A 24,582-nucleotide genomic window follows, 5' to 3' on the forward strand; every position below is an offset into this window, starting at 1 on the left:
TTCTGCTTCAGCAAGATGGCCCTGCAGACCTGAGTGACGTTTCTGCCCCAGCTCCGCCAGCAAGGACTTCCTTTCCCGTCTCCTCCTGCACCGCCCCCTCCCTCCCAGCCCGCCCAGGACCAGCACCAGCCCGCCCTGCCTGGAGGTCCTGAATGAATGAGTGGTGCTCCTACCCAGAGAAGAGCCAGTGTTCAGGACACGAGGGAGCCGTATTTATTTCACATGGACAAGCATGTTCTGTTGCATGCTGAACATGAAAGCTCGCGTGAGGCAAGTACCCGTAACAGCAGAATTATGTGCTTTTGTCCACAGGGAGCAGGGAGAGCCACCAAGCGTACAAAGACTGCCACCTTCGAGCAGGGCTGAGGCCTCAGCCTTAGAAAGCTCCGGTTTATTCCCTCATCAGAGGGTCCGTCTCCTTGCGGCGGCCAGGGGACGCGTCCGCTCTGCGTCTCTTGATGAGCTGCTAAGGGCGGGAGGATGAGGACTGTGCCCCATGCCACCAGACAGGGGGAGGAAAGCTCAGAGGGAAATACACGACGCGCGGAATTAGCAAGCTCACTCTGGGGGGGACAGTCACAAGGACAGACCGCTGTGCTCACAGCAACAGAGCCATCACCACGGGTAACAGCGAGCAGAACGGGAAGATCCACTCTTCCTAAAGCAACTTCCCGAGGCAGCCTACGGGCCGGAGGGCAATGCTTCGGAATTGGCTGGACGTGCCAGAGGCAGGTCAGTGCTGCCTGGACAGACGGGGGAGAGCTAGCGGCAGGGCCCCCGACCCTTCGCCCGGGCCGGGCTCCCTGGTTCCAGGATGATGGAGTCCCGGCTGGGGAAGGCGCTGGAGCCCGGCTCTGCTGGGGGAGGGGGTCACAGGCCCCCAGAACAAACCCGTGGCCCAGACCCACAGAGACCTGGCCTGTCGGAGGCCTATTCCCACCGGAAGTCCTGCCCGACCGTCTCATAGAACTTAATGTTGTGAGGTCTATAAAACTCCCGCAGCTGGTCTATGACCTCGGGGTCGATCTGCACGTGAGCCCTGCCCTTGGACTTGCCCAGACACCGAGGCAGGAGGCTCGCCTCTGTCCTTTTCAGGCAAGGGAAGCCCTTGGTCTTGTTGAAGTAGAAGTGCTTGTCGGTGAGGAACCTGCGGATGCCCAGGAAGTCCTGCACCCGCCCCATCTCGCCCGCGGGGTCGGTGATGAGCCGCTCCCCGCTCACGAAGTGGATCTGCGCGCGGGGGAAGTAGCGCAGCCAGCCCTCCAGGTGCAGCGCGTACAGGCCGATGCGGATGGCATTCCAGGACACATCCACCAGGCCCAGCGTGCGGTTCCGGAAGGACAGGCCCTCGAAGGTGGGGATGTCGGGCTTCTTGGACAGCGTCTGGGTGTAGTCGGAGATGGCGCGGGTCACCGGGTTGCGCACCACCACGATCAGCTTGGTGTCCCGCGACATGTTGAAGATCCGCCGAGGGGCCTCCTGGGTGACGAAGTAGCTGGGCGTCTTCTCCAGCGTGATCTGGCTCTCCAGCGTGCGGGGCATGAGGCTCCTGCGGGCAGAGCAGCAGGTCAGACAGGCTGCGGGGTGGGGATGAGGGTGGGGGTGCGGGTCATTTCCCTGCTCCCAGCTCCCTATTGGGGCATCTCTCTCCCCTGTGGCCTCTGAGGCTCACCTGCTCTCACTTTATCGCTTGCTGATTTTTTAGTCTTTAACCAGTTTGCTTTAAGACAGGAGGCATCCGTCAGCATGGGTTAAATAAGTGATGGAACAGCCAGATAGTAGAGTAGGCAGAGCTATGCGTACTAATACAGAGTGATTTCCAGGATACAGCACTAAATGAAAACAGGCACCTCCATCCAGGGAAACTGGCAAATGCAGTGGATTCTGGAGAGAGGCAGGGAGGGGTCAGGGATGAAGAGAGTGACTTTTATTGTATAACCTTGTACACTGCTTGAAATTGTTAATGTGGTTATTACATATTCAAAAGTTACAGAGGAGCCCTGGCCGGTTTGGCTCAGTGGATAGAGCATCGGCCTGCGGCCCAAAGGGTTGCAGGTTCCATTCCAGTCAAGGGCATGTACATGGGCTACAGGCTCCTCCCCTGCTGGGCCCTGGTCACCTCGTGCAGGAGGCAACCAATAGATGTGTCTCTCTCACATCGCTGCTTCTCTCTGTATTTCCCTCTCTCTTCCACTCTCCCTAAAAACAAAACAAAACAAAAAAAAAACAATGGAAAAATATCCTTGGAAAGGATTACAAAAAAAAAAAAAAGATACATAGGAAGGCACTGAATATTGTTCTGGCAAAAGAGACTTCTCTAAATATGTTAGAAATTATGTTTTGGGGAAAAGGCTGGTTTTGTAAATATAGCAAGTATTTTAGAAATGAGTTCTAACCACTATGCTGCACACCTGAAACTAATCCTATATAATAAAGAGATAATATGCAAATTGACCATCACACCCTCACACAAGATGGCTGCCCCCATGTGGTCACAAGATGGCTGCCACAAGATGGCCGGCAGGGGAGGGCAGTTAGGGGCAACTGGGCTGGCAGGGGAGGGCAGTTGGGGGGACCAGGACTGCAGGGGAGGGCAGTTGGGGGGACCAGGACTGCAGGGGAGGGCAGTTAGGGGTGACCAGGCTGACAGGGGAGGGCAGTTAGGGGTGACCAGGCCAGTAAGGGAGGGCAGTTGGGGCAACCAGGCTGGCAGGGGAGGGCAGTTAGGGATGACCAGGCTGGCAGGGGAGGGCAATTGGAGGCAACCAGGCCAGCAGGAGAGGGCAGTTGGGGTGACCAGGCCGGCAGGCAGAAGCGGTTAGGAGCAATCAGGCAGGCAAGTGAGCAGTTGGGAGCCAGCAGTCCCAGATTGTGAGAGGGATGTCCAACTGCTGGTTTAGGCCCAAGGGGTCCCAGATTGGAGAGAGTGCAGGCTGGGCTGAGGGACAACCCCCCACCCCCCAGTGCATGAATTTCATGCACCGGGCCTCTTGTATAAAATAATATTGAATATCAACTGTAATTGAAACAAATAAGTAAAATAAAAGTGTCCCTCATCACCAAATTAACTGAGAACAAAACAGAAATTCTCAGCACTTTCTGTTTTGAAAAGAGAAGAGAGAAAGTGTTCTGATGCCTTTTCCTGCTGAACTCCCTCCCTGAAGCAGCGCAGAAACCCTGGCCTGTGGGGCCTCGCAGAAGCTGGGCCGCACCTCTCGCGGCCCCACTTTGCTCTCCTGGCCCTGCCTGAGGCTCTCAGAGATGGTGATGGACCTCCTCCCCAGCTGTGTCTCTTTCATACCTTGATCGAGGGGACACCCCTGGCTCTGTGTCGTGACTTCTGTCTGGACGTCATGTGTTACCTTAAACTAGCTTTTCTAATGCTGGCTACACATTAGACCACCAAGGGATTAAAAAACATACAGATGCCTGGGCCCATCTGGGACCCCTGGTTAAAGCTACCCAGGGTTGGATATTTTTAAAGCTCCTCAGATGGTTCCAACAGAGGGTTCTCACTCCTAACACTATGACTGACCAACCCCCAAAGCATTCATCTTCACATTCCTCTGGAATATAGACTCCTGGTTCCTAGTCCTCTTCGTCCCAGACCCCATCAGCTTCCCTACTCAATGACCTGACTTCAGAGTCCTTTGACTAAATGTCTCCATTTTCTCTTTTCTTTTAACAATTCTTACTCCTGGCCATTCCTTGGGTCTTGTCATTGGAATTGCCCTAACTCTGAAATGGTTCACTCTGACATTGCACTCTAGGACAATGTAGTGGGTTGAATGGTGACCCTCCGAAAGATGTATCCGCTCAGACCTATGAATGGGACCTTATTTGGAGAAAGTCTTTGCAGATGTAAGGTGAGGATCGTGAGATGAGACCATCCTGGGTTAGGTGGGCCCAATGTCCGATGAGGAATATGCTTATAAGACAACAGAAGGGGGAGAAGAGACACACAGAGAAGAAGGCAATGTGAAGACAAAGGCAGACCATGGGATGATATAGCTACTCGCCAAGAAATGCCAAGGAAATGAATGGACTGCAACCTTATTTCTTTATGCATTTACCACAGTATCAAACTCATTATACCCGATCTTCAAATTCATCTATGATCTTCTTGATTTCACTTTCTTGCATACCTTCTCTGGACCCAATGAACAATCATTTCAGTTTCTTCTTCCTCTTCCTCCTCCTCCTCCTCCTCCTCCTCATCATCATCATCATCATCAATTTCCTGTACCACTTGCTCTTCCAGCCCCTAATAAGGCATCCTCCCAGCCTTTCATCATCTCTAATTCTGTCTCTGGGTTGCCAAACAGCAGGAGAGAAAACTGCTGACCCTGGCAACTGGATCCTTCCTATGGTTACTAATTCCATCTTCACTTGAGCCTCAACACTGCTCAGTAATTTGGTAAATTTGTTTTTACAGCCCTCTTGTTATTCTTCAGAGTAGGTGTTCCAAATCCTCACCATAAGCACCCACCCTTAACACACAACCAGTCACCCACTGTACCAGGAAACATAAGCCATCATACCTTCAGCTTTCCTCTCCTCTATCCTGAAACTATAGGCCACACCGATCCTGCACCCTCCCGCTGGCCTCCGAGGGGGGCAGGCAGGAGCGCCATGTCCTCCGGCTCTCTCAGGTCCCTTCCTCTGCTGTCTGCCCCGCAAGCCTGCCTGCTCGCCCCGGGGACTCTCAGAGTCACTGCACAACAGACAGGCAGATACAACTGATATTTTGCTTCCAGGCCCAATGTTTATAATGAACCGCGTGAGCTGAAAGTCTTCATAGTATTTATTAACACCGAGAAGGCCACTTCTTAATCAGCTATCATTACTAGCTAACAGTCACATACACTTGAATAGAATCTTCTGGCCAACTTTTCTTGCACACCTGGCTATGCTACATTATGGCCCTGGAATACACTGTAATTACATGCTGGCCTTTAAGATGAAAGTAGGCAGAATTACCTGAATGTGAGAGTACATTTAAACTTAAGGACTTTCCAACTCCATGTGGGTTATTGATATAAAGGCAATCCCCAAACACAAATAAGTCGACTTGACAAGCCATGGAACAGATTTCCCTTGAAAACACTGAAGAATTCCCGAGAGGAGGTGGGGACACAGCATTTCCCCAGCTTATGTGACTAATGGGCGATGGACTTCGCCACGAGCACTGTTGCCCTTGGGAAATTCCGCCCCGTCCCAGGGGTCTTCAGAGCATCCCGCCACCCCCTGGTTTTGAACTGAAGCGAAGCTCCGTGTCTCTAGTTCCTAATGGCCTGCCAGCTGCAGTGTCTCCCTCTCTCACAAACACGAAGGGAACACAGACACAGACTGCAAACAGCACCGCACGGCTTGGTGCCATGGGCCAACCGGCTCCTGTGGGCTTCAAATGTCCCCTCTGCCCCAGAGACACCCTGACGTGGTATGTCTGCGCGGCTCTGGCACAGAGCGCCCAGCCCGTGGGAGGGGAGCGCGCAGAGCCTGGGTGTGCGTCTCCCTGCTCGTGCACGTGTGGGCTGGGGAGTACCCTTTCCCTTAAAGCTCATTTTTCCTCTTCATGTCGTTGTTTAAATTTCGCTTACTTGCTTCCAGCTGCTAGCACACAGCTGAATTTTTCTCGCGCGCTGTAACTGTCTTAAGCTTCCGCCGCCTTTATTTTCTATGTAGTTTTGCAAAAATTACTGTGATGGTCTGACACTCATCCTTTGGGCTTACCTCCTACCTGTTATTTAACCTGCTCAGCAACAATTTCTCTACGTCTGATATGAGCCTCTGATTTTTATTTGAGGAACCACCAGTCCTGCTTTGGATAAAATCTTGATGGGCCAAGGGTGGGTGCATGAATGAAGTTGGCCAATCGGTGCCAATTGTGTCATAAAGACTAACAATGGGCCATCAAGACTGAAATGTTCGGACTGAACCTTCCCACCAGGTATAGGGGCCTGGAAAAGCCTCCTCATCAGCTTCTCTTAGCAAATCCCTGCAGCGATCTTGGTTCTGGCCCTGGATCTTCCACTTTCGTCTGCATTCTATGAGTTATGACACCTCCTTCCAAAAAGGTATTTGCTACTTTAAGTTAGTCCCAGTTGTAGCTGTTGCTTGCAACCCAAAAACCTAACTTACCCGGCTTCCTCCCTGTGGGAGCTATGCTCACCCCACTGGGATGTAAACTCCACGAGGCCAGGGTGCACCTTCCCCATATCTACGTCCCCAGGGTCTACCATAGTCCATGACACAAGTAAGGGCTCCATCAATATTGTTGGGATTATAATGAAACCAACAACCAGTCCAATCCAGTTACGTGCTGAAGCTCTCACTCCCTTTCCCAGTTCCCCACACTCACAGGCCATTCTGGACCTGCCCCCACGGGGGTTCCCGCTGCTCGCCTTGCATGTGATCTTCCTGGAGGAGCTCATGCCTTCCCAGGCCTCCCACCCCCGCCTGCGAGATGCCGACTCGTGCGTCTGCAGCAGCAGCTCCAGCCTCCCCCTTCCCTGGACTGGGATGCCCAGCTGTCTGTGGACTGGATACTCTGCCTTGGCAATGGAACTTTCCATTTTCCGCCCCAACTCACGTCTCTCCTTTGCCGGTTTCTACAGATGACATCACCATAAATCCACTCGGAGAGCAGAGAACCCTACTCACTCTTGACTCCTCCTCACATCGCTCTCTCATTCACACAGGCTTTCCCTCCCCAATTTTTTCAGGTCTCCCCTCAGGCTCTTGTCATCTCCTCCTCCGACAAGAGCTCTCTCTGACCTCCATGCTTTCATCCTCTCCTCCCTTTTTTCCATCCGTTTTCCGTGTCCACCAGAGAACTCTTTCTAAAGCAAATCCAATCTTGTCAGCTGTCAATTCTTCTTTTGGATAAAGTCCGAGTTCTCCGACTTGGTCTCGAGGCCAGTGCCTACCTTCCCAGAATTAATCTCTTGCTATTTCCTGGCAACCAATGCCTACGCCGCGCTGAACACAAAGTCTCGCTCTTTCATGTGGTTTGCACTTGCTGAGGCTTTTGTTTTTACCCTCTAAGCCTCGGGATCATCTTTCTCGTCTCCCTCACTATGGTGACCTTGACTCACCTTTCCAAGTCTAAACCGGAAGTCACATGCTCTGTGAGCCCTTCTGTGTAGTGTCATGGCCCTCTGTGCCGCCAACTATGAAGACCCGTCCCACTGTATGGAACCTATTAGCTATGCATCCATTTATAGCAACAGATCCTCAGCAACTGGGCGTGTTTCTTACTCATTTTTGCCCTCCTAGCATAATACCGGGCATACCATAGGCGCTCAACCAATTGAGCAGAGACCCGGTGTCAAAGGCACTGAGAGGTCACCTGAGTCCTCAGAGATTAGCGGCAGTGTTTACGGCGCCCAGCCTCTTCTTGGCATTCTGACTTTGGGCGGAGGAAGGACTCAGCAGACAGTCCCGGGAGGGCGTCAGTGTGCCATTGCTCAGATCTCACTGCGGCCACGGTGCTCAGGCTCACAGAGGGGAGGCCACGCTCCAGATATAAGAAGGCCAAGTAGATGTCAAAGAACAGGCCTTGTGCCATCTCTGCCTTGCTGTCTGCACATGTCCTTTGACCAGGCTCCCCCTGGTGTTCAGGACAGGGCTGTGGTCACTCTGCCGTGTGGCTGGGAGGGCGGTGGTGGGAGTCAAGCTGCACACTGGGACCACCTGGAGGGCTTCGAAGATATGCAAGTGCCAGTGCCCACGCCAGACTCATTAAATCGGAAACTCTGGGCTGGACAGGAGGCCTGGGCACCTGCAGTTTGAAAGCTCCCCAGATGCTCCGAGTGGCCACGGAGCTAAGAGCCAGGGTTGCACACTGAGGGCTCCCTCAGCCACTCAGCCTTTAAAACAGTTGTCCGAGCATCACCCTGGCCTGCCCCAGAGAAAGAGGGTCCCAGGCCCCTTCCCTGTACATTCTGGTTCAATGGCTTTGGGGTGCAATCCAGGACCCTCCATTTTTAACCCCTCTCCGCCCCCTCACCCCATGATTCTTAGGATCAGAGAAGCTTGGGAAGCATAGCATGTAAGGTGCGCTCGCAGGAACACGATGGTAGCCTTTACTGTCTATCAAATACCGTTTGTATGTCTCTCTGCCCAGCCCCGCCCTGGCCGTAGACGAAGAGCTCCAGAGAATAGGGTTGGTCTGTCTTAGACACGGCGGTGTTCTCAGCACCAAGGAGATGATGGGCACTTAGTAGGGCTGCAGTAAATATCTGTTGAAGGGAAAACACAAAGACGAGAGGCCTTCGTCTGGCACAAAGCAGCAGCAGCACATTGGTGTGTGCCAGGGGAGACGTGTGCCCGTCCCCTTGCCACAGCCCGCAGCCCATCTTCTTCCTGAGGGAGAATCACAGGCTTCCTGCGGCCCCACCAACAAAAGAAAACACCCTCCTAGGTCCTCGTCAGCTTGGAAATGACGGTTCTGACCCACCCAGTGGGGCAGAGACAGCTCCCGTGGCCACCCCTCCACACAAGGAACGCCCTGTGCACGTGTGAGCCCGGGGCCGGCGCGGGCAGGTCTCCTGGGAGCTTGCGGGGCGGGCTCACCTGAGCGTGATCGCAGGATTCTCGGGAAGATACTATTTTCTGCTAAATCTGCACGCCCCGCGGATGTGTTCAGGAAGACCTGGCTGCCTGGGGGCTCTTTAGTGACTCATTAGCTCCTAACTGGGTAAGCAGTCTCCAGGGGGGCAATTAGGAGCAGGAGAGGAGGGAAAGGCTTTATTGCAAGAAACTGGTTCTGAAAACCAACCCTGCTCACCCTCACATGCTGAGGCGGGTGCAGCCCCTCTGTCCTCCTCAGCCCCACATCCTTACACTTCCCTGACCCAGAGCAAAGCACCAGGTCCCAGCTTGAGCGGCAGCCATAACCCTTCCTGCTCACAGGAAAGGCCTACCCGGGACTTATGTGGCTCTCCTTACACCGGCCCATGGCCGCCCGCTCTGGCCACACTGGATTATTCAGAATTCCCCAATTCTGCATTTTTCATGCTAAGAGACTTTTGACCTATTGTGTGTTTTGGGTGGAGCCCTTTGTAGCCTGTTAGGCAGAACTTCTCTCAGCTCTTAGCTCATTATCACCTCCACCAGGAAGCCTTTCCTGACTGAATCTTAACGATCGACCGCCTTTCCGGAAGAGTTAGGCTTTTGTCACCCCTGTGATTCCATGGTGCCCACTGCCGACTCTCCCCGGGTTCACACATTACCTGCATCTATTGTCGCCCTGGAGTGCAAGGTCACAGAGGGCGGGGATGATGTCCCGCCCCCATGCTGACAGGGCCTGTCTGTGCCTGGTGTTCGCTCATTGAACACGCATTTGCTGAGGATGGAAAGAGAAGCCAGTGCAGTCTGTTCTCAGGGAGTCAATGGCATGTGAACCACAGGGGGTGGGCCCCTTTCCGGGTGTGAGCAGCAGCGGCCCTCAGCTCCAACAGGGTGACAGGGTGGGGGCCTGTCCTCTGGCCGTAGGGTGAGCTGCACCCCGTGCGGGCAGGCGCCCAGGCCCCCGCGCTGAGAGCTGGCTTTTCCAGAGAACGCCCGGAAACAGCAGGCACCCGCCCAGCTGCCTGCGTCCTGGTCGTTTGGTCTCCCTGCCTGGCCAGGCTGCTCAGCCCTGTCGTGTGAGGGGAGCTGATGGGGGTATGAGGGCACAGGCCCTTCCCTGCAGTGTCCAGCCAGTTTGTCCAGACCCCGGCACGCCCTGGGGGTGATGGTGAGAAGACAGAGTGGCCCCAGGCCTGCCTGTGCGACTGAGGCCGGCGGGCGGGTTCCCTCCCGGAGCGCCCACTGCCTCCTCCCCCGCCTGTGCGGTGGGCTTTGTCCGGAGCCGGTCCGGTGACAGACGGAGACTAGAAAGGGATCCTCCCTGCATGACGGAGGCACACAGAGACGGCGGGGGCAGCGGGCCACTCAGTGCGGAGGTGAGCAAGGGACGTAGATCCGAGAGACCTGAGTTCGAGTTCCGTTGCTCAGTAAGCAGAGAAATGGCACAGCTTCCTGCACGGAACAGGCTGCACCCATGCTGTCACAGGTGGCAGGAGCCAGACCAGGAAGGCACATACGACATGATCTCACTTAGAGGTGGCATCCATGTGTCGCACTCAGAGCACGGAATGGTGGCCGCCAGGGGCTGAGGCATTGGGGAAAGGGGGAGAAGCTGGCCAAAGGGTACAAACTCTGTTATAAGGTGAGTAATCTTATAACTGGGGTCTGAGGTACGGTACGAGTGGCTGTCATTAAGAACACTGGATTATATACTCGGAAGTTGCTGAGAGACCAGATCTTTACCGTGGTAACTCTGTGAGGTGATGAACACGTTGATTAACTTGATGTGGCAGTCGTTTTGCAGGTGTAGTGTATTGCATCATCATGGTGTAAATCTTTAAAGAGCGGGCACACAGCATCTATCAGCCACCCCATGGTCGCTATGGCCGAGCGCTCCTGTTCCTGCACGTCACGTCCCTGCCTAGCCCCAGGTGGTGGTATGTGGGAGCCATGCGGGTGGAGCCCTCAGGAATGGGCTTTGTGCCCTTCTAAGGAGAGACACGAGAGCGGTGAGCTCTCCCCTCTGCCATTGAGGGCGCAGCAGGAAGGCAGCCGGCTGCAAACCAGGAAGACAGCTCGCCAGGGACCCAATCGGCCGGCACTTTGGTCTTGGACTGGCAGCCTCCAGACTGTGAGAAATAAGCTTGTCTCGTTCGAGCCACTCAGTCTGCGGCGTTTTTGTTACAGCAGCCCACGCTGGCTGCGGCGCGGCATTGGCGCGCTGGACAGAAACCAGCTACAGCTGCACTGTGCAGCGGCTGTGCTCAGCTCGGCCACGACCCACCCCGCTCAGCCTCACGCTGACTCAGTGAAGCCGGCACCGTCCCCAGGCCCGACTGCGGGCTCTGGGAACTGGGACACGCAGAACGACAGCCAGTCCCAAAGCAACACAGCAAGTCGCAAAATCCGGGTTCGAGTGTGACTGTCGCAGCAGAAGGTAACGTGAGAATGTGAAATCCGTCCTGGGACAAGGGCAGCCTTTCCAAGCAGGAGACACAGTCACGGAGAAAAAGACTGAACCGTTAGATTACAGAGCAAACGTGAGTCTCCGGGATGGTCAGGAAAATAAAAGAAAATGGCTAGCTGGAAAAGTGTCTGAGAAACAAAGGATAATTTCAGATATATTTTTTCAAAGTTCTTGCAAATCAGTAAGAAAAGGAGAAACAGCCGGTGGACTAGGAACATATGCTGAGAAGATTAATAGAAAAAGAGCTGTGAGTGGGAATAAACATATGAAAGGCACTCCATCTCTCTTAAAACCAAAGAAATGCAAATTAAAACCCACCATGAATATTATTCACCTATAATAATGGAAAATATATTTTGAAATATAGGGTGTCCCAAAAATGTATACACACACATTGAATAATGATAAAGGCTGTGTATACTGAAATACATTTCATTTTCAAAATTGAGCTCTCAGCAGTGAAAGTGTGTATACTTGATTGGGACACCCTGTATTATAACAGTTATTGCTGGCAGGAGTGTGTAGAACTCACTCTTCAATATTGGTAGCAGCATAGCTCAACACAGCCTTGAGGAGGGAAATTCGATATTATCTACCCAAATGTAAAATGCACGTACCCTTTAACCCAGCAATTCCACTTCAGGACATTTATTTGTACAGGCACATAAAGACTGAGTGTGAGGCAGCTTTGTGGCAGAGATGGGGAGGTGTAGCCAAGGACTACATTTCCCAGCAACCCCTGCATCCAGGTGAGGTGATGCGGCTGGCTGGTGCCATGGACAGTGGGTAGTACAGTCCTGTTACCTCCAGGCCAAGTTGCTCACAAAGCAGGTGTGCCCTCTTCACTATCTTTTCTGTCCACTAGCTCAGCGATTTTCAACCTTTTCCACCTCATGGCACATACAAACTACTCAAATTCTGTGGCATACACAAAATATATTTTTTGCTGATCTGACAAAAAAATAGGTATAATTTTGATCATCCACACCAGACAGCTACTGTTGCATTGGCTGTTGTCATGTTTTTATTTGACAATCTAAGGGAAAAGAGGTCAGGGCCCCCGACTAGATAGTCAGGTATTGCAGGTTTTAAAGATTCTTGTGGCCACCGGATGAGACCACGGCACTAGCTGAATGCAGGGGACTCTGTGGCCTGGAAGGGGGCAGGTCCAAAAAGCAGAAGGGGCATGGAAGACCACGGACAACCCGGAAACACCCTCTGAACTATGGTGAGCAAGAAATACACTCTACTCTCGGAGTTTGTTATGTTACCAGGAGACTCCGGTGGGCTTGGCTGCCTGTCGCTGTGTCCAATAACGAAGGCGGGGTTGAATCACATAAGGCGTTTATTGAGAAAGCCAGCCAGCCAAGAAGACAGGGCGCTTACAAGCATCAAATCCTGCCTTCCAGCAGGTGCAGGGGACAGGGTTATAGAGGGGAAGGGGCTGGGGTGAGGCTGGGAACGGCGTGCAGCTACGAGCAGCCCTCAGACGTCAGCTCTTGTCCTCTAGTCACCAGGGGAGGAGATGATGGGGATGAGATGATGTTTTGACTCCTGGTGGGTCGGCCTGACCCTGCTTATCCGTTCTGCTTGCTGGAGTCAAAGCTGAGTCACCTCCTCCATCGCTTTGCACAGGCCTTGGAAAGGAAACTTAAGAAAAACCCAACCCCCTATTCACATATGAGAAACTTAACCCCCTGTTCACATAAGTATAGGTGTTCTAAGATTTAAAATAAGTGATTATTTTCCAGCTTAGCTCAGGTGCGCTATCTAGCAGGTTATAAGTCCTCCCTATGGGTTACAGCGGCTGACTTTAACCTGACTACTGAAACAATGTTTGTAGCAGAAAGAGACCAGAAGTAACCCAGTGTCTGTTCCTTTGGTAAAATAAACTATCGTGAGGCCAGACAGACTATTTTGTTGCTGTTAAAAAGGAGGTGGGCCTACAGACATTGACACAGAAAGGAACCCCAGATGCAGTAATTAGTGAAGAAAGCAATTTGCACAACAGCGGGTTCCGTGTGTGCCATTTGCCTACAAAATACATACACACGTGCTAGTCCCGACGCGCACAAGCCCCTCTCACGGGAGGCACAGCGCACTGCGCCTGCGCTCACCGCTGGGGGTGGCCTCGGGGGCCTGGTGGCCTGCAGGGCGGAGTGGAGCTGGATTCCACCTGCACTCAGTAGATTCCCGCCACCCCCCCACCCCCCATGAGCACGTATCCTTTATAGTTTAAAAAAATGAGCTGATGAAAAACCATGTTTAGAAGTCTCCACTGACATCGGGGAGAAGACAGGCGGCATGGGAACGGCTGTGTGGCGTGAGGGGGACAAACCACGTCTCGGGGCTGCGGTGTGGGTGGGAGCCACGGTGTGAGAGACGGAACACAGCCCCTTTCTCAGAAAGCTGGGCTCGGGGGGAGGGAGGAGAGGCGGCCGTGGGTGTGGAGCGAGTGGTTTTCGCTGCTGCACGTACAGCTGATAAATTTCCAGGCAACTGGGCCTCCGTTTCTCAGGCTCCCCCTTCAGCCACCCCGGCCTGATGTGGACCTACAGGACATCTTCTGGGGGTAACAGGGTCACTCCCCTTCCTCCCCCACACGTAAGCCTGCCTGCTTCCTCTGGCGCGGCCCGCAGCGTGCCACCCTTCGCACTGGGCAGCACTCCAAGGCCTGGGCTGTTTGGAATGCAGGTTCTGCCTGCCTCACAGGCTCACCCGGAGGCTGACCTGCTGGTCCATGGGCCACACCTAGAGAAGCAAGGCTTTGGGGCAGTGGAATTGTAGACGATTTGAACTCAGGAAAGCCAGATTTGAGTCCAGCTTCTCCATTCCCTGGCCTGTAGCTTCTGTAGCAGCTTCCTCACTGCACGCGTGGATGATGCTCACGCAGACTCCACTGGCTGCCTGCGGTCCAAGCTGGCAAACCTGTGAGTCCCAGGCGAGCAGTAAGCACCGTACCAGCCACTCATGGGTTCCTCTTTCTCAACGTAATTTAGTTTCTCTTTTCAGTTTATTTACCTATTTACTAAGAATTGACATATGAAGAGTTTACTGGAGGAACCAAGATGGCGGCATAGGTTAACGCCGGAGATTGCTGCCCGGAACAACCAATTCAAGGGTACACTTAAAAGACGGTATGGACATCATCCAGAACCACAGGAAGGCTGGCTGAGTGGAAATTCTACAACTAGGAGGAAAGAGAATATCATACCCAGACTCAGAGGAGGCGCAGTGCTGAAGTGAAATACTCAGGTGTAGAGTGTGCGCGCAGAGCGGGCTGGCGGCGGAGGGCGTGGTTGTTGTTTTCAAGCAGGAGGGCGTTTCAGACTCTGAGCTCCAGATCCGGGCGAGTCTCTAGGGACCCAGACTCTAACGGGAGAAGCGGGACTGTCTGGCTTCGGTCAGAACTCGAAGGCAGCTTTCTCTCCGAGGTTTGCAGCGGTTGTTGTGAGGCAGAGCCCCTAGGGACGGAACTGAGAGCCGCCATAACTGCTCGCTCCGCCCGCCCTGTTTGATCCCGTGCGACCCGCCCGCCCAAGCCCTGCACAGAGCCATTTGCCAGATAGCCTCAGGCAAAGGCTAGATTAGCACCTCCCCAGAGGACAGAAGTTTTCCCACTGCAGACACAGCTGATTCTCACAGCCAGTTGGCCTGGAGGTCAAATCCCCCCAGTATTAACTACAACAATCAAGGCTTAACTACAAGACTGCGCACAAAGACCACTAGGGGGTGCACCAAGAAAGCATATAAAAAAATGCGGAGACAAACAGGACAAAATTGTCAATGGAAGATATAAAGTTCAGAACCACACTTTTAAGGTCTCTCAAGAACTGTCTAGAAGCTGCCGATAAACTTAATGAGATCTACAAGAAATCTAATGAGACCCTCGATGTTATGATAAAGAACCAACTAGAAACTAAGCATACACTGACTGAAATAAAGAATACTATACAGACTCCCAACAACAGACCAGAGGAGTGCAAGAATCAAGTCAAAGATTTGAAATGCGAAGAAGCAAAAAACACCCAACTGGAAAAGCAAAATGAAAAAAGAATCCGAAAATACGAAGATAGTGTAAGGAGCCTCTGGGACAGCTTCAAGCGTACCAACATCAGAATTATAGGGGTGCCAGAAGATGAGAGAGAGCAAGATATTGAAAACCTATTTGAAGAAATAATGACAGAAAACTTCCCCCACCTGGTGAAAGAAATAGACTTACAGGTCCAGGAAGCGCAGAGAACCCCAAACAAAAGGAATCCAAAGAGGACCACACCAAGACACATCATAATTAAAATGCCAAGAGCAAAAGACAAAGAGAAAATCCTAAAAGCAGCAAGAGAAAGAAACTCAGTTACCTACAAGGGAATACCCATACGACTGTCAGCTGATTTCTCAACAGAAACTTTGCAGGCCAGAAGGGAGTGGCAAGAAATATTCAAAGTGATGAATACCAAGAACCTACAACCAAGATTACTTTATCCAGCAAAGCTATCATTCAGAACTGAAGGTCAGATAAAGAGCTTCACAGATAAGGAAAAGCTAAAGGAGTTCATCACCACCAAACCAGGATTATATGAAATGCTGAAAGGTATCCTTTAAGAAGAGGAAGAAGAAGAAAAAGGTAAAGGTACAAATTATGAACAACAAACATGCATCTATCAACAAGTGAATCTAAGAATCAAGTGAACAAATAATCTGGTGAACATAATAGAATCAGGGACATAGAAAGGGAATGGACTGACTATTCTTGGGGGGGAAAGGGGTGTGGGAGATACGGGAAGAGACTGGACAAAAATCGTGCACCTATGGATGAGGACAGTGGGTGGGGAGTGAGGGTGGAGGGTGGGGCGGGAACTGGGAGGAGGGGAGTTATGGGGGGGAAAAAGAAGAACAAATGTAATAATCTGAACAATAAAGATTTAATTTAAAAAAAAAAGAATTGACATATAACTGTAGTTTCAGGCGTGTAGCGTGATTTGATATTTGGATATATTGCAAAATAATCACCATAATAAGTGGAGGTAACATCCATCACTGCACAGTTACATTTTTTTTTCTTGTGATCAGAACTTTGCAGGTCTCCTCTCCTAGCAACTTTCAAATAGCCTATATAATAAAAGGCTAATATGTAAATCAACCCAACGGCAGAATGACAGGTCACCAGGCGGCAGACACTCAACACAGGAGCTGCCCCCTGGTGGTCAGTGCGCTCCCACAGGCAGAGCACTGCTCAGCCAGAAGCCAGGCTCATGGCTGGTGAGTGCAGCAGCGGTGACGGGAGCCTCTCCTGCCTCTGCGGCAGCGCTAATGATGTCTGACTGATGGCGTAGGCCCACTCCCCACAGGCATCCCCCAAGGGCTCCCAGACTGCAAGAAGGCACAGGCCAGGCTGAGGGACCCCCCCCCCGCCGAGTGCACGGATTTTGTGCACTGGGCCTCTGGTATAATATAGTGTCATTGATGACAGTTAGCATGCTGTGCAGTTGAGGCCCTTTCACCCTCTTGTGCTACAGCCCTATATGCCTCCTTTTCCTCCCAAAGTTCTTGAAATAAAGCTCAAAGGCTCCACTTCCTCTCCTCACATTCCTCCTCGGTTTATCGCATCTGCCTGCCACCCGTGCCCTGGGAAGCAGCTCTGAGTAGGTGCCCCCTAGTGGGAGGTGCCCCAAGTGCAGCTATTGCCTCCCTGGGAGAAATTAGCCACAGAGGAGTCCTTTCCTTGTGTCACCCACAGGTGCAAGTGCATCAGGATATGTTACACTCCATGGGTGCAAAGGGTTAGCAGGGGCGCCTGATCATGCAGGGAGCAAGGAGAGCAGTGGGCAGCGCTGCTGGGCAAAGCACTGGGAAGTCAGCTGCTCACACACCACCCAGGCCGCCAAAGCTACATGCATGGCTGTTGAGTAACAATATTTCTTCAGGTTCAAGGCCCACTACCCCTGCACACCTGGACTCCTGTCGGGGCTGTGACGTGGGTCGGCCCAGCTCTGCGTTTCAGCCCTGGAAGGCATCCAGGACTCCCGCAAGATGAGCGGACACTCTTGAGTCCTCCAGCCCTGTCCTTTCTGTCTTCAGGCCTTTGCCCGTCTCTCTGCCTGAAATCTTTCCCCAGGCTCTTCCCACAGCTCAGTCCCTCTCATCCTCAGCCTCTTCCAATGTCACCGCTCGAATGTCACTCTCTAAGCCCTGCGGGTGAGTCCCCCATGGCTCTAAGCACAATCTGTACTTGTCTTGCATATCTGTTCATTCCAGTGGCTCTCCCCTGGTAGTCTCCGCACCCATCAGGAGGAATGGTGTCTTCCTTGCTGACTCTGCCATCTTCAGTCCTCATCACTGCCATCCCCTCAGGGTGGCCCAAAAGGCATGACTCGGCTCCCGAAGGACTGACGGGGGAGGAGCCGGAGCCTTGCACTGGAGGACCGGGGCTCCTCCGGGAGACGCAGCGCCCCAGCTCTTCTGAACGGTCTCCCCAGGTGCGGCCCCGTGGCGCGTGTGCTGTGCAGTGATTTGTGATGAAATTTACACGTTTCCCGGTTACGTGTTTATTTGAACCCATTTTAGAAACTGGAACTAGGACTCACCTTTATTTGCAGGTTTTGTTGCTTAGGATGTGACCTGCTCTAAAGACAAATGTCTAGTAAATAATGGTGCCTAGGGCACGCGAATGTGGTAAAAAGGCGATACCTGGGTGATGAAAGTTTGGGAACCTCTGGCTCCAAACAGTGTGGGTGCAGCCGAAGGGAATCCACGCCGGAGGATGTGGACAGGCATGCCTCCAGCAAGCACTGACTGAGCACCCACTGTGTGCCAGCCCCCGTGCCAGGGCTGAAGTCGTGTCTCTAAACAGAGTAGATGAGCACTCGCCCTCATAGAGCCTCTCTATGGGAGAGGACACAATGAACAAATAAATAAACAGACACTTACAAGTTGGGGTGAAGGAGGAAGAGAGCAGATAAAACAACAGAGAAACAACAGAGGGGCCAGTGAGCAGCAGCTCAGGGGCCGAGCAGACAACAGGGTGCGCAGACAACAGCAGGAGACACAGCGGGTGTGGATGAGGTCGGATGCGGCTGCAGAGAATCTGAAAGTGCGTTAGCAGACTGCCCTGAGAGCAGTGAAGAGACGAGCCCACGATGTAGAAAATAACAATCAGAAAACCTGAGCCTGATCTTGGGCTTCTCACGTCAAAGTCTACGAGACTGAACTGAGGGCAGAGAAGGTGATGTGGAGGACAGAGTGGCCACAGGCAACGTGCAGTGTGCGGTGTTATTGAAGAAGAAACCTGAGACCAATCGGACAGAGCTATTGGCAAAGATTTCATTAAAAAGACATTTCCAGAGATAAAGAAGCCGGCTTAGTCTGAACAAAATAAAACCCACATCCTCGAACCCATCCACCCACCCATCTGTCCACCCATCATCTATCTCTACCAACACGCATCAGGCAAACATTTTCTATTATACATGAAATGCAGAAGTTCTGTAAAACGTTCTATTATATAGGTACCAGGATGGATAAAGCAAACAAAGTATTATTTTCTGCAAATACACGCCAGATGAGGACTTCGTAGCATAACTAAATGCTAGAAAAAACGCAGATTATCCATAGAGTTTTGGAGAGGAGTTTGTGACTTCCGATATTTAGCACTTAGCTGACTTGCTGGTGAAGATAAAAGCAAAGCATTACAGGACACGCCACAGCTCGCAAGCACCCCGCTTCCTCTCCACAGCGTCCCTGCAAAGTAAACGCGAGGACGGCGAGAGGGCGGCAGGGCTCAGGGGAGCGCGCGGTGCGTAACAGGGTGTGATGGATCGGAGGAAGCTCTGAGCCCGACGCCTAATACACGTAGTTCTCACATTGGGACTTTCCTGTAAAAAGAAGATAAAAAACTGATAATTTGCACTTCAATGAAGTTGAAAAAATCAATAATTTGATCAATTAAATCCAGACTCCCAGACTGACTTGACAAAGACAGGTCGGCAGCCGAGAAACAAGGGAGGGAAGGGGCAGAGTGAAGTCCATGAGATTTTTGCCAAAAGGGATGCATTTCCTCTACTTCCGGGCGGAGTCTTGTTGAAGTTCACCCAGAGAAAGATGCCTGCGAACACGATTAATATTTAACACTGTTCTATAATTTATAGACAGTTCAATTAAAACTTTAATAAATGGGGGATGGAAAGTGTCATAATATTAGAAAGACATCCATTCTCCTCGAATTAATCTATAAATCAAATGTAATTCCAGTTCAATCCCACGAGGATTTGAAAATTGAATGTGACATTACAATGATAAAGTTTCTTTGGGATGTATAAATTAAAGATAAGATTGTGTTAGAAGGAAGAGTCCTGGGCAGGAAGGTGTGATGTAGTCGTTTAAACAGGAATAGGCAAGTGGATTAATACAACAGAATATGAAACCAGAAAAAAGCACAACTATCAACACACACATAATAAAGGTGGCATTTCAGTCAGCTGGGAGGCTATGGGTATGGGGACATTATTGGGCAATCAGCGAGTCAGCTGGGAGGAATGGAGTCGGGCTCCTCAGTCACACCCACGCCAGGATCAATGCAGCTGAAAAGATGCCTTTCAGTGTTGAGAACACAACGAGGCAGAGATTGAGGTGTGAGGACAGGAGTGTGCACTTGTGAGAACTGGGAGGTTTTATGACCATGGTGCCGAAGGAGGGAAGCAGACTCACATGTGACCACACAAACATTTGAAAGTTTGGGAAGTAAAATGCTAAAATCCCACAGCTCTGTTCCATATACAATAGTCTATTTAATGTCTTTAATAAGTAGAGATTTACAAATCAATAAGAAAAACACACCAATGGAAAAGACATAATTCCTGAAAGAAGATATAAAATTGTCAACACGTCCACATTAACTACATTTCAAAGCACAAATTAAATCCAATGAGAGCATTCTGGCCTCTCACAAGGCCATCGGTCTTGTTCTCATTGGCACAGGGCACGTGCTCTCCATGGCACAGGGCACGTGCTCTCCATGGCACAGGGCACGCGCTCTCCATGGCACAGGGCACGCGCTCTCCATGGCACAGGGCACGCGCTCTCCATGGCACAGGGCACGCGCTCTCCATGGCACAGGGCACGCGCTCTCCATGGCACAGGGCACGCGCTCTCCATGGCACAGGGCACGCGCTCTCCATGGCACAGGGCACGCGCTCTCCATGGCACAGGGCACGCGCTCTCCATGGCACAGGGCACGCGCTCTCCATGGCACAGGGCACGTGCTCTCCATGGCACAGGACATGCACTCTCCATGGCACAGGGCACGCGCTCTCCATGGCACAGGGCACGCGCTCTCCATGGCACAGGGCACGCGCTCTCCATGGCACAGGACATGCACTCTCCATGGCACAGGGCACGTGCTCTCCATGGCACAGGACATGCACTCTCCATGGCACAGAGCACATGCTCTCCATGGCACAGGGCACACACTCTCATACAATGCATGGGTTGCTAATAAGTTTCAGTTATCCTGTCAAAATGTTAGGATATTTGCAGAAAGATATATATATATTGTAAAAGGATGCTCCACAGAGTGTTATTCACTTAAAGGTGTGAACAGAAAATTCTCTGCAGGCAGAAAATACTCTGCACGCACGCTGACTGGTCTCCGTGTGGGTGCAAGTGTGCCTGTGCCCAATGGCAAAAGGAAGCTGCCCCTGCTATTCTAGTATCTCCTCACTCTCCCTACAATACAGGGTGGGCAAAAGTGGGTCACAGTTGTTCCTATGGAAAAAAACACAATAACTAATAGATACTAATGCAAGAATAAACTCTATTGTGTGTACGCACAACTGCAAGCCCACCCTGCCCCCTGCTTGCGTGGTGGCTTTTCCTGAAGGTGTGGAGCAGCCTGGGCTTTCCGGTCGCCTGGCAAAGCCCTTCCCGCTTTGCAGCTAAGGCACTTACGCATCCCAGCAGGAAACCTCAGTACGGAGTCAGGACCCCCCGCAGCCAAGCAACCCACCACCGCAGCTTCAGAGAAGAAACGGGGGACACACGGCACCCCGCAGACACTCTGAAGGACCCCGGTGAGCCTAGCGCAGGAGCCGGGGGCGGCGGGGGAAGCTCGCTCTCCACTGCAGAGCCTTCTAGGGTCCCTGGACTCCTTCTATTTATTTATTTATTTATTTATTTATTTATTTATTTATTTAAAAATTGTCTTTATTGTTGAAAGAATTAGAGGTGTCTCCCCCAGCCCCCGTTTTTCCCCATTGACCCTCTCCTCCCCGCCTGCCCCCTTCTCAGGCCTTTGTAGCACTATTGTCTGTGTCCATGGGTTATGTATACTAGTATAGGTATATAAATTCTTTGGTTAACCTTTTCCCACCTCTCCCCCCTTCCCTCTGAGATTCAACAGTCTATTACATGCTTCCATGTCTCTATTTTGTTTATCAGTTCATTTTGTTCATTAGATTCCACATATGTGTGAGATCATGTGACACCCGTCTCTCTGCCTGGCTATTTCACTTAGCATGATGCTCTCCAGGTCCCTCCATGCCATCTCAAGGGGTAAGACATCCTTTTTTACAGCAGCATAGTATTCCATGGTGTAGATGTACCACTGTTTTTCAGTCCATTCATCTACTGATGGGCACCTGGCTGTTTCCAGATCTTAGCTATTGTAACACTGCTATGAACATAGGGGTGCATATATCTTTTCTGATTGGTGTTTCTGATTTCTTAGGTTATATTCCTAGAAGTGAGATCACTGGGTTGAATGGCAGTTCCCTTTTTAATTTTTTTGAGGAAACTCCCTACTGTCTTCCACAGTGGCTGCACCAGTCTGCATCCCCACCAGCAGTGCACGAGGGTTCCTTTTTCTCCTCATCCTCGATAGCCATTCTGACAGGTGTGTGATGGTACCTCATTGTTGTTTTGATTTGCATCTCTTGTATGACTGAGCATGTTTTCATATGTCTCTCGGCCTTCTGCATGTCCTCTTAGGGTAGCTGAATGGAAAAGAACATATCGCCCAGATATAGGCTGTCTACAAGACCCACCTCAGAACAAAAGACTCACACAGGGTGAGAGTGAAGGGACGGAAAAATTTTTCCAGGCAAATGGAAAAGAAAAAACGCTGGGGTAGCAATACTCATATCTGACAAAATAGACTTCAAAGCAAAGGCCATCACAAGAGACAATGAAGGTCACTGCATAATACTAAAGGGGTCGATCCAACAAGAGGACATAACCCTGGTAAACATATATGCACCCAATACAGGAGCACCTAACTGTATAAAAAAACAAACTTCTGGAGGACTGTAAGGGAGAGATGGCCAGCAATACAATCATAGCAGGGGACTTTAACACCCACTGACTTCACTGGGTAGATCTTCCGGTCAAAAATCAGCAAGGCAACAGCGGCCTTAAGCAGCACATGAGATCCCTGGACTTCGTTTGTCAGGTGCATTTTTCTTCTAAATGAGGGTGCGGAGAGGGAAAAACACAGGCTTTGGAGCCTGACATGTCTAAGTTTGAACCCTGTGTTGTCACCAGTGTAGCTTCGGGGAAGTCACTACCTTGTCTCTGAGCCTCAGTTTCTGGGTTCAAGGGAGACAACACACGTGCTTTCAGAACGTGGGAAGCATGAGAGGAAGCGCGGACCTGGCCAGTGCGGGCTGGCGCACAGTAGGCGCTGCTGAGCCCCGTGATGACGACGGAGCTCGGAGCTGCCTGCCTGGGGCTGGAGCGAACGCAGTGCCCCTGCTGGGACACAGCCAGGAGAGCCGCGTCTTGTACAACACGCCGCTGGTGTTCAGCCAGGATGGTAAGCACACAGCTTCTCCCGGGGCGTGGGAAGTAAAATGCATTACTGCGGCACAGCTGCTCGTTTTTAAAAATTCCACAACTAATTAACCAGAATCCTCATCAGCAATCGCCATGCGGATTACCTCAACCGTCAGCAGGCCCGGCCCTCTCTAGGCCGTGTCTTCTACCACCCGGGCCACTGGCAGGATCCTAGGTGCCTGGGGAATTGACCAGCAAAGTCTCACTTTACTCAACCCTGGGAGGCCTGCCTCAGGCCTCAGGCCAGTTAGACAGCTCTCTAAACTAACAAGGCACAAGGACTTAGTGGTTGAACCCACAAGCTCTGGAGTTGGCCGGCCCTCGTTAACTGAGAAGTCAGGGGTAAGTTAGCTCACCACCCGAAAGCTCAGCTTTCTCATCTCTTAGATGGGACCAATTATGGTGCGTATTCACACAACTGTAATAATTAGGGCTGAGGGTAAAGATGAGAGTGAAATGTGCTTTGCACAGGGTCTCATGCTCCCCGAGGCCTCAGAAAACCGTTAACACAACAAAGACGTGCTTTTCACTGGAAGAAGCAAAGGGAAGACGGTGTCTCCGTGAAGGGGCGAGAGGTCACTCGCTGCAGAAGGCTGTGTGCGGCCAACCCTGGAACGACCAGAAGGAAGAGCCGCAGAGTGCGCTCACACCGCCCTCCGTGGTAGGCTTACAAGTTGCTCATTAAATATCCCCAAAGGAAAACGTGTGGAAAACTGTTTGAAGGTATGATCCCATTAGGGTAAAAAAATTTCAATGATGAAAAAAAATGCAGCAATGCTCCTTTAATAAAACTCCTTTAAGAAAACCCCAGCCCACTGTTACTGTGCTTATGTAGCGGGATCTCTCGTGTCAGTATTTTTCCAGGGGGAGGGAAGTCATTGTTATTTAGCTCTACGCACGCAGAGGCGGCGCAGGGCTTGTGGGGGTGGGGGCAGCGGTGTTTCCTGATTCTCCGAGAACCTGGGCTGGGAGGGGAGCCGCTATTGCACTGCTCTGTCTTGTAACCAAACCTAAGAACAGCCATTGCTCCAAAGGCGGCTCCGTGGTCTGTTTTATTTATATTTGTGAAGAGATATTCTCGTACCACATCTTCTCTGCCCAGTCACCTGTCCAAGGTCACTTTGGTGGTTCCCATGTCTTAGCCGCTGTGGATAATGCTGCAGTGCACATAGGGGTGCATATGTCTTTTTGAATAAATGTTTTTGAATTTTTCTGGTCAATACAAATGGAATACTACTCAGCCCTAAAAAAGATGAAATACTACCATTTGAGACAAAATGCATGAGAATAACATGCTAAGCCAAGTAAGTCAGGCAGAAAAAGCTAGGGACGATATGACTTCACTCATATGTGGGATATGAAATTGAAGGCAACAAGTGAATAAACAAGGAAAACAAACAAAAACTCACAGACACTAACCAGTGTGGTGGGTGCCAGAGGGGAGGGGCTGGGAGGTAGGAAAAGGTAAAGGGGTCAGACATGTGGCGGCGGGAGAAGATTGGGCTTTGGGTGCTGGGCAGTCCATGCAAGACACAGATCATGTCTCATAGAAACAGACACTTGAAACCGATAGAATATTATTAACCAATGCCACCCTAATACATTTAATTAAAGTGTTTTAAAAAGAGAAATCTTTTTGTCAAAAGTTCAGTATTTCCTAGAAAGAAGGGTTGTAAGCAATTCCCCGAATCTTAGGACTTATCCCCTCTCAGCTGTCC

At 51.3% G+C, this 24,582-nt stretch overlaps 1 protein-coding gene across 1 annotated transcript in view; it reads right to left on the reverse strand.

Annotated features, from left to right (window-relative positions):
* Window positions 1–203: 203 nt before the first annotated feature.
* Window positions 204–24,582, reverse strand: part of HS3ST2 (heparan sulfate-glucosamine 3-sulfotransferase 2) — an 86,434-nt gene continuing 62,055 nt past the window's right edge. The window contains exon 2 of the mRNA XM_036309632.1: window positions 204–1,549. Coding sequence (XP_036165525.1) covers window positions 931–1,549 — 619 coding nt within the window. The 3' untranslated portion in view covers window positions 204–930. The remainder of the gene's footprint in view (window positions 1,550–24,582) is intronic.

The sequence above is a fragment of the Myotis myotis genome, unplaced genomic scaffold (genome assembly GCF_014108235.1).
Source record: "Myotis myotis isolate mMyoMyo1 unplaced genomic scaffold, mMyoMyo1.p scaffold_m19_p_5, whole genome shotgun sequence".
NCBI classification, from domain to species: domain Eukaryota; kingdom Metazoa; phylum Chordata; class Mammalia; order Chiroptera; family Vespertilionidae; genus Myotis; species Myotis myotis.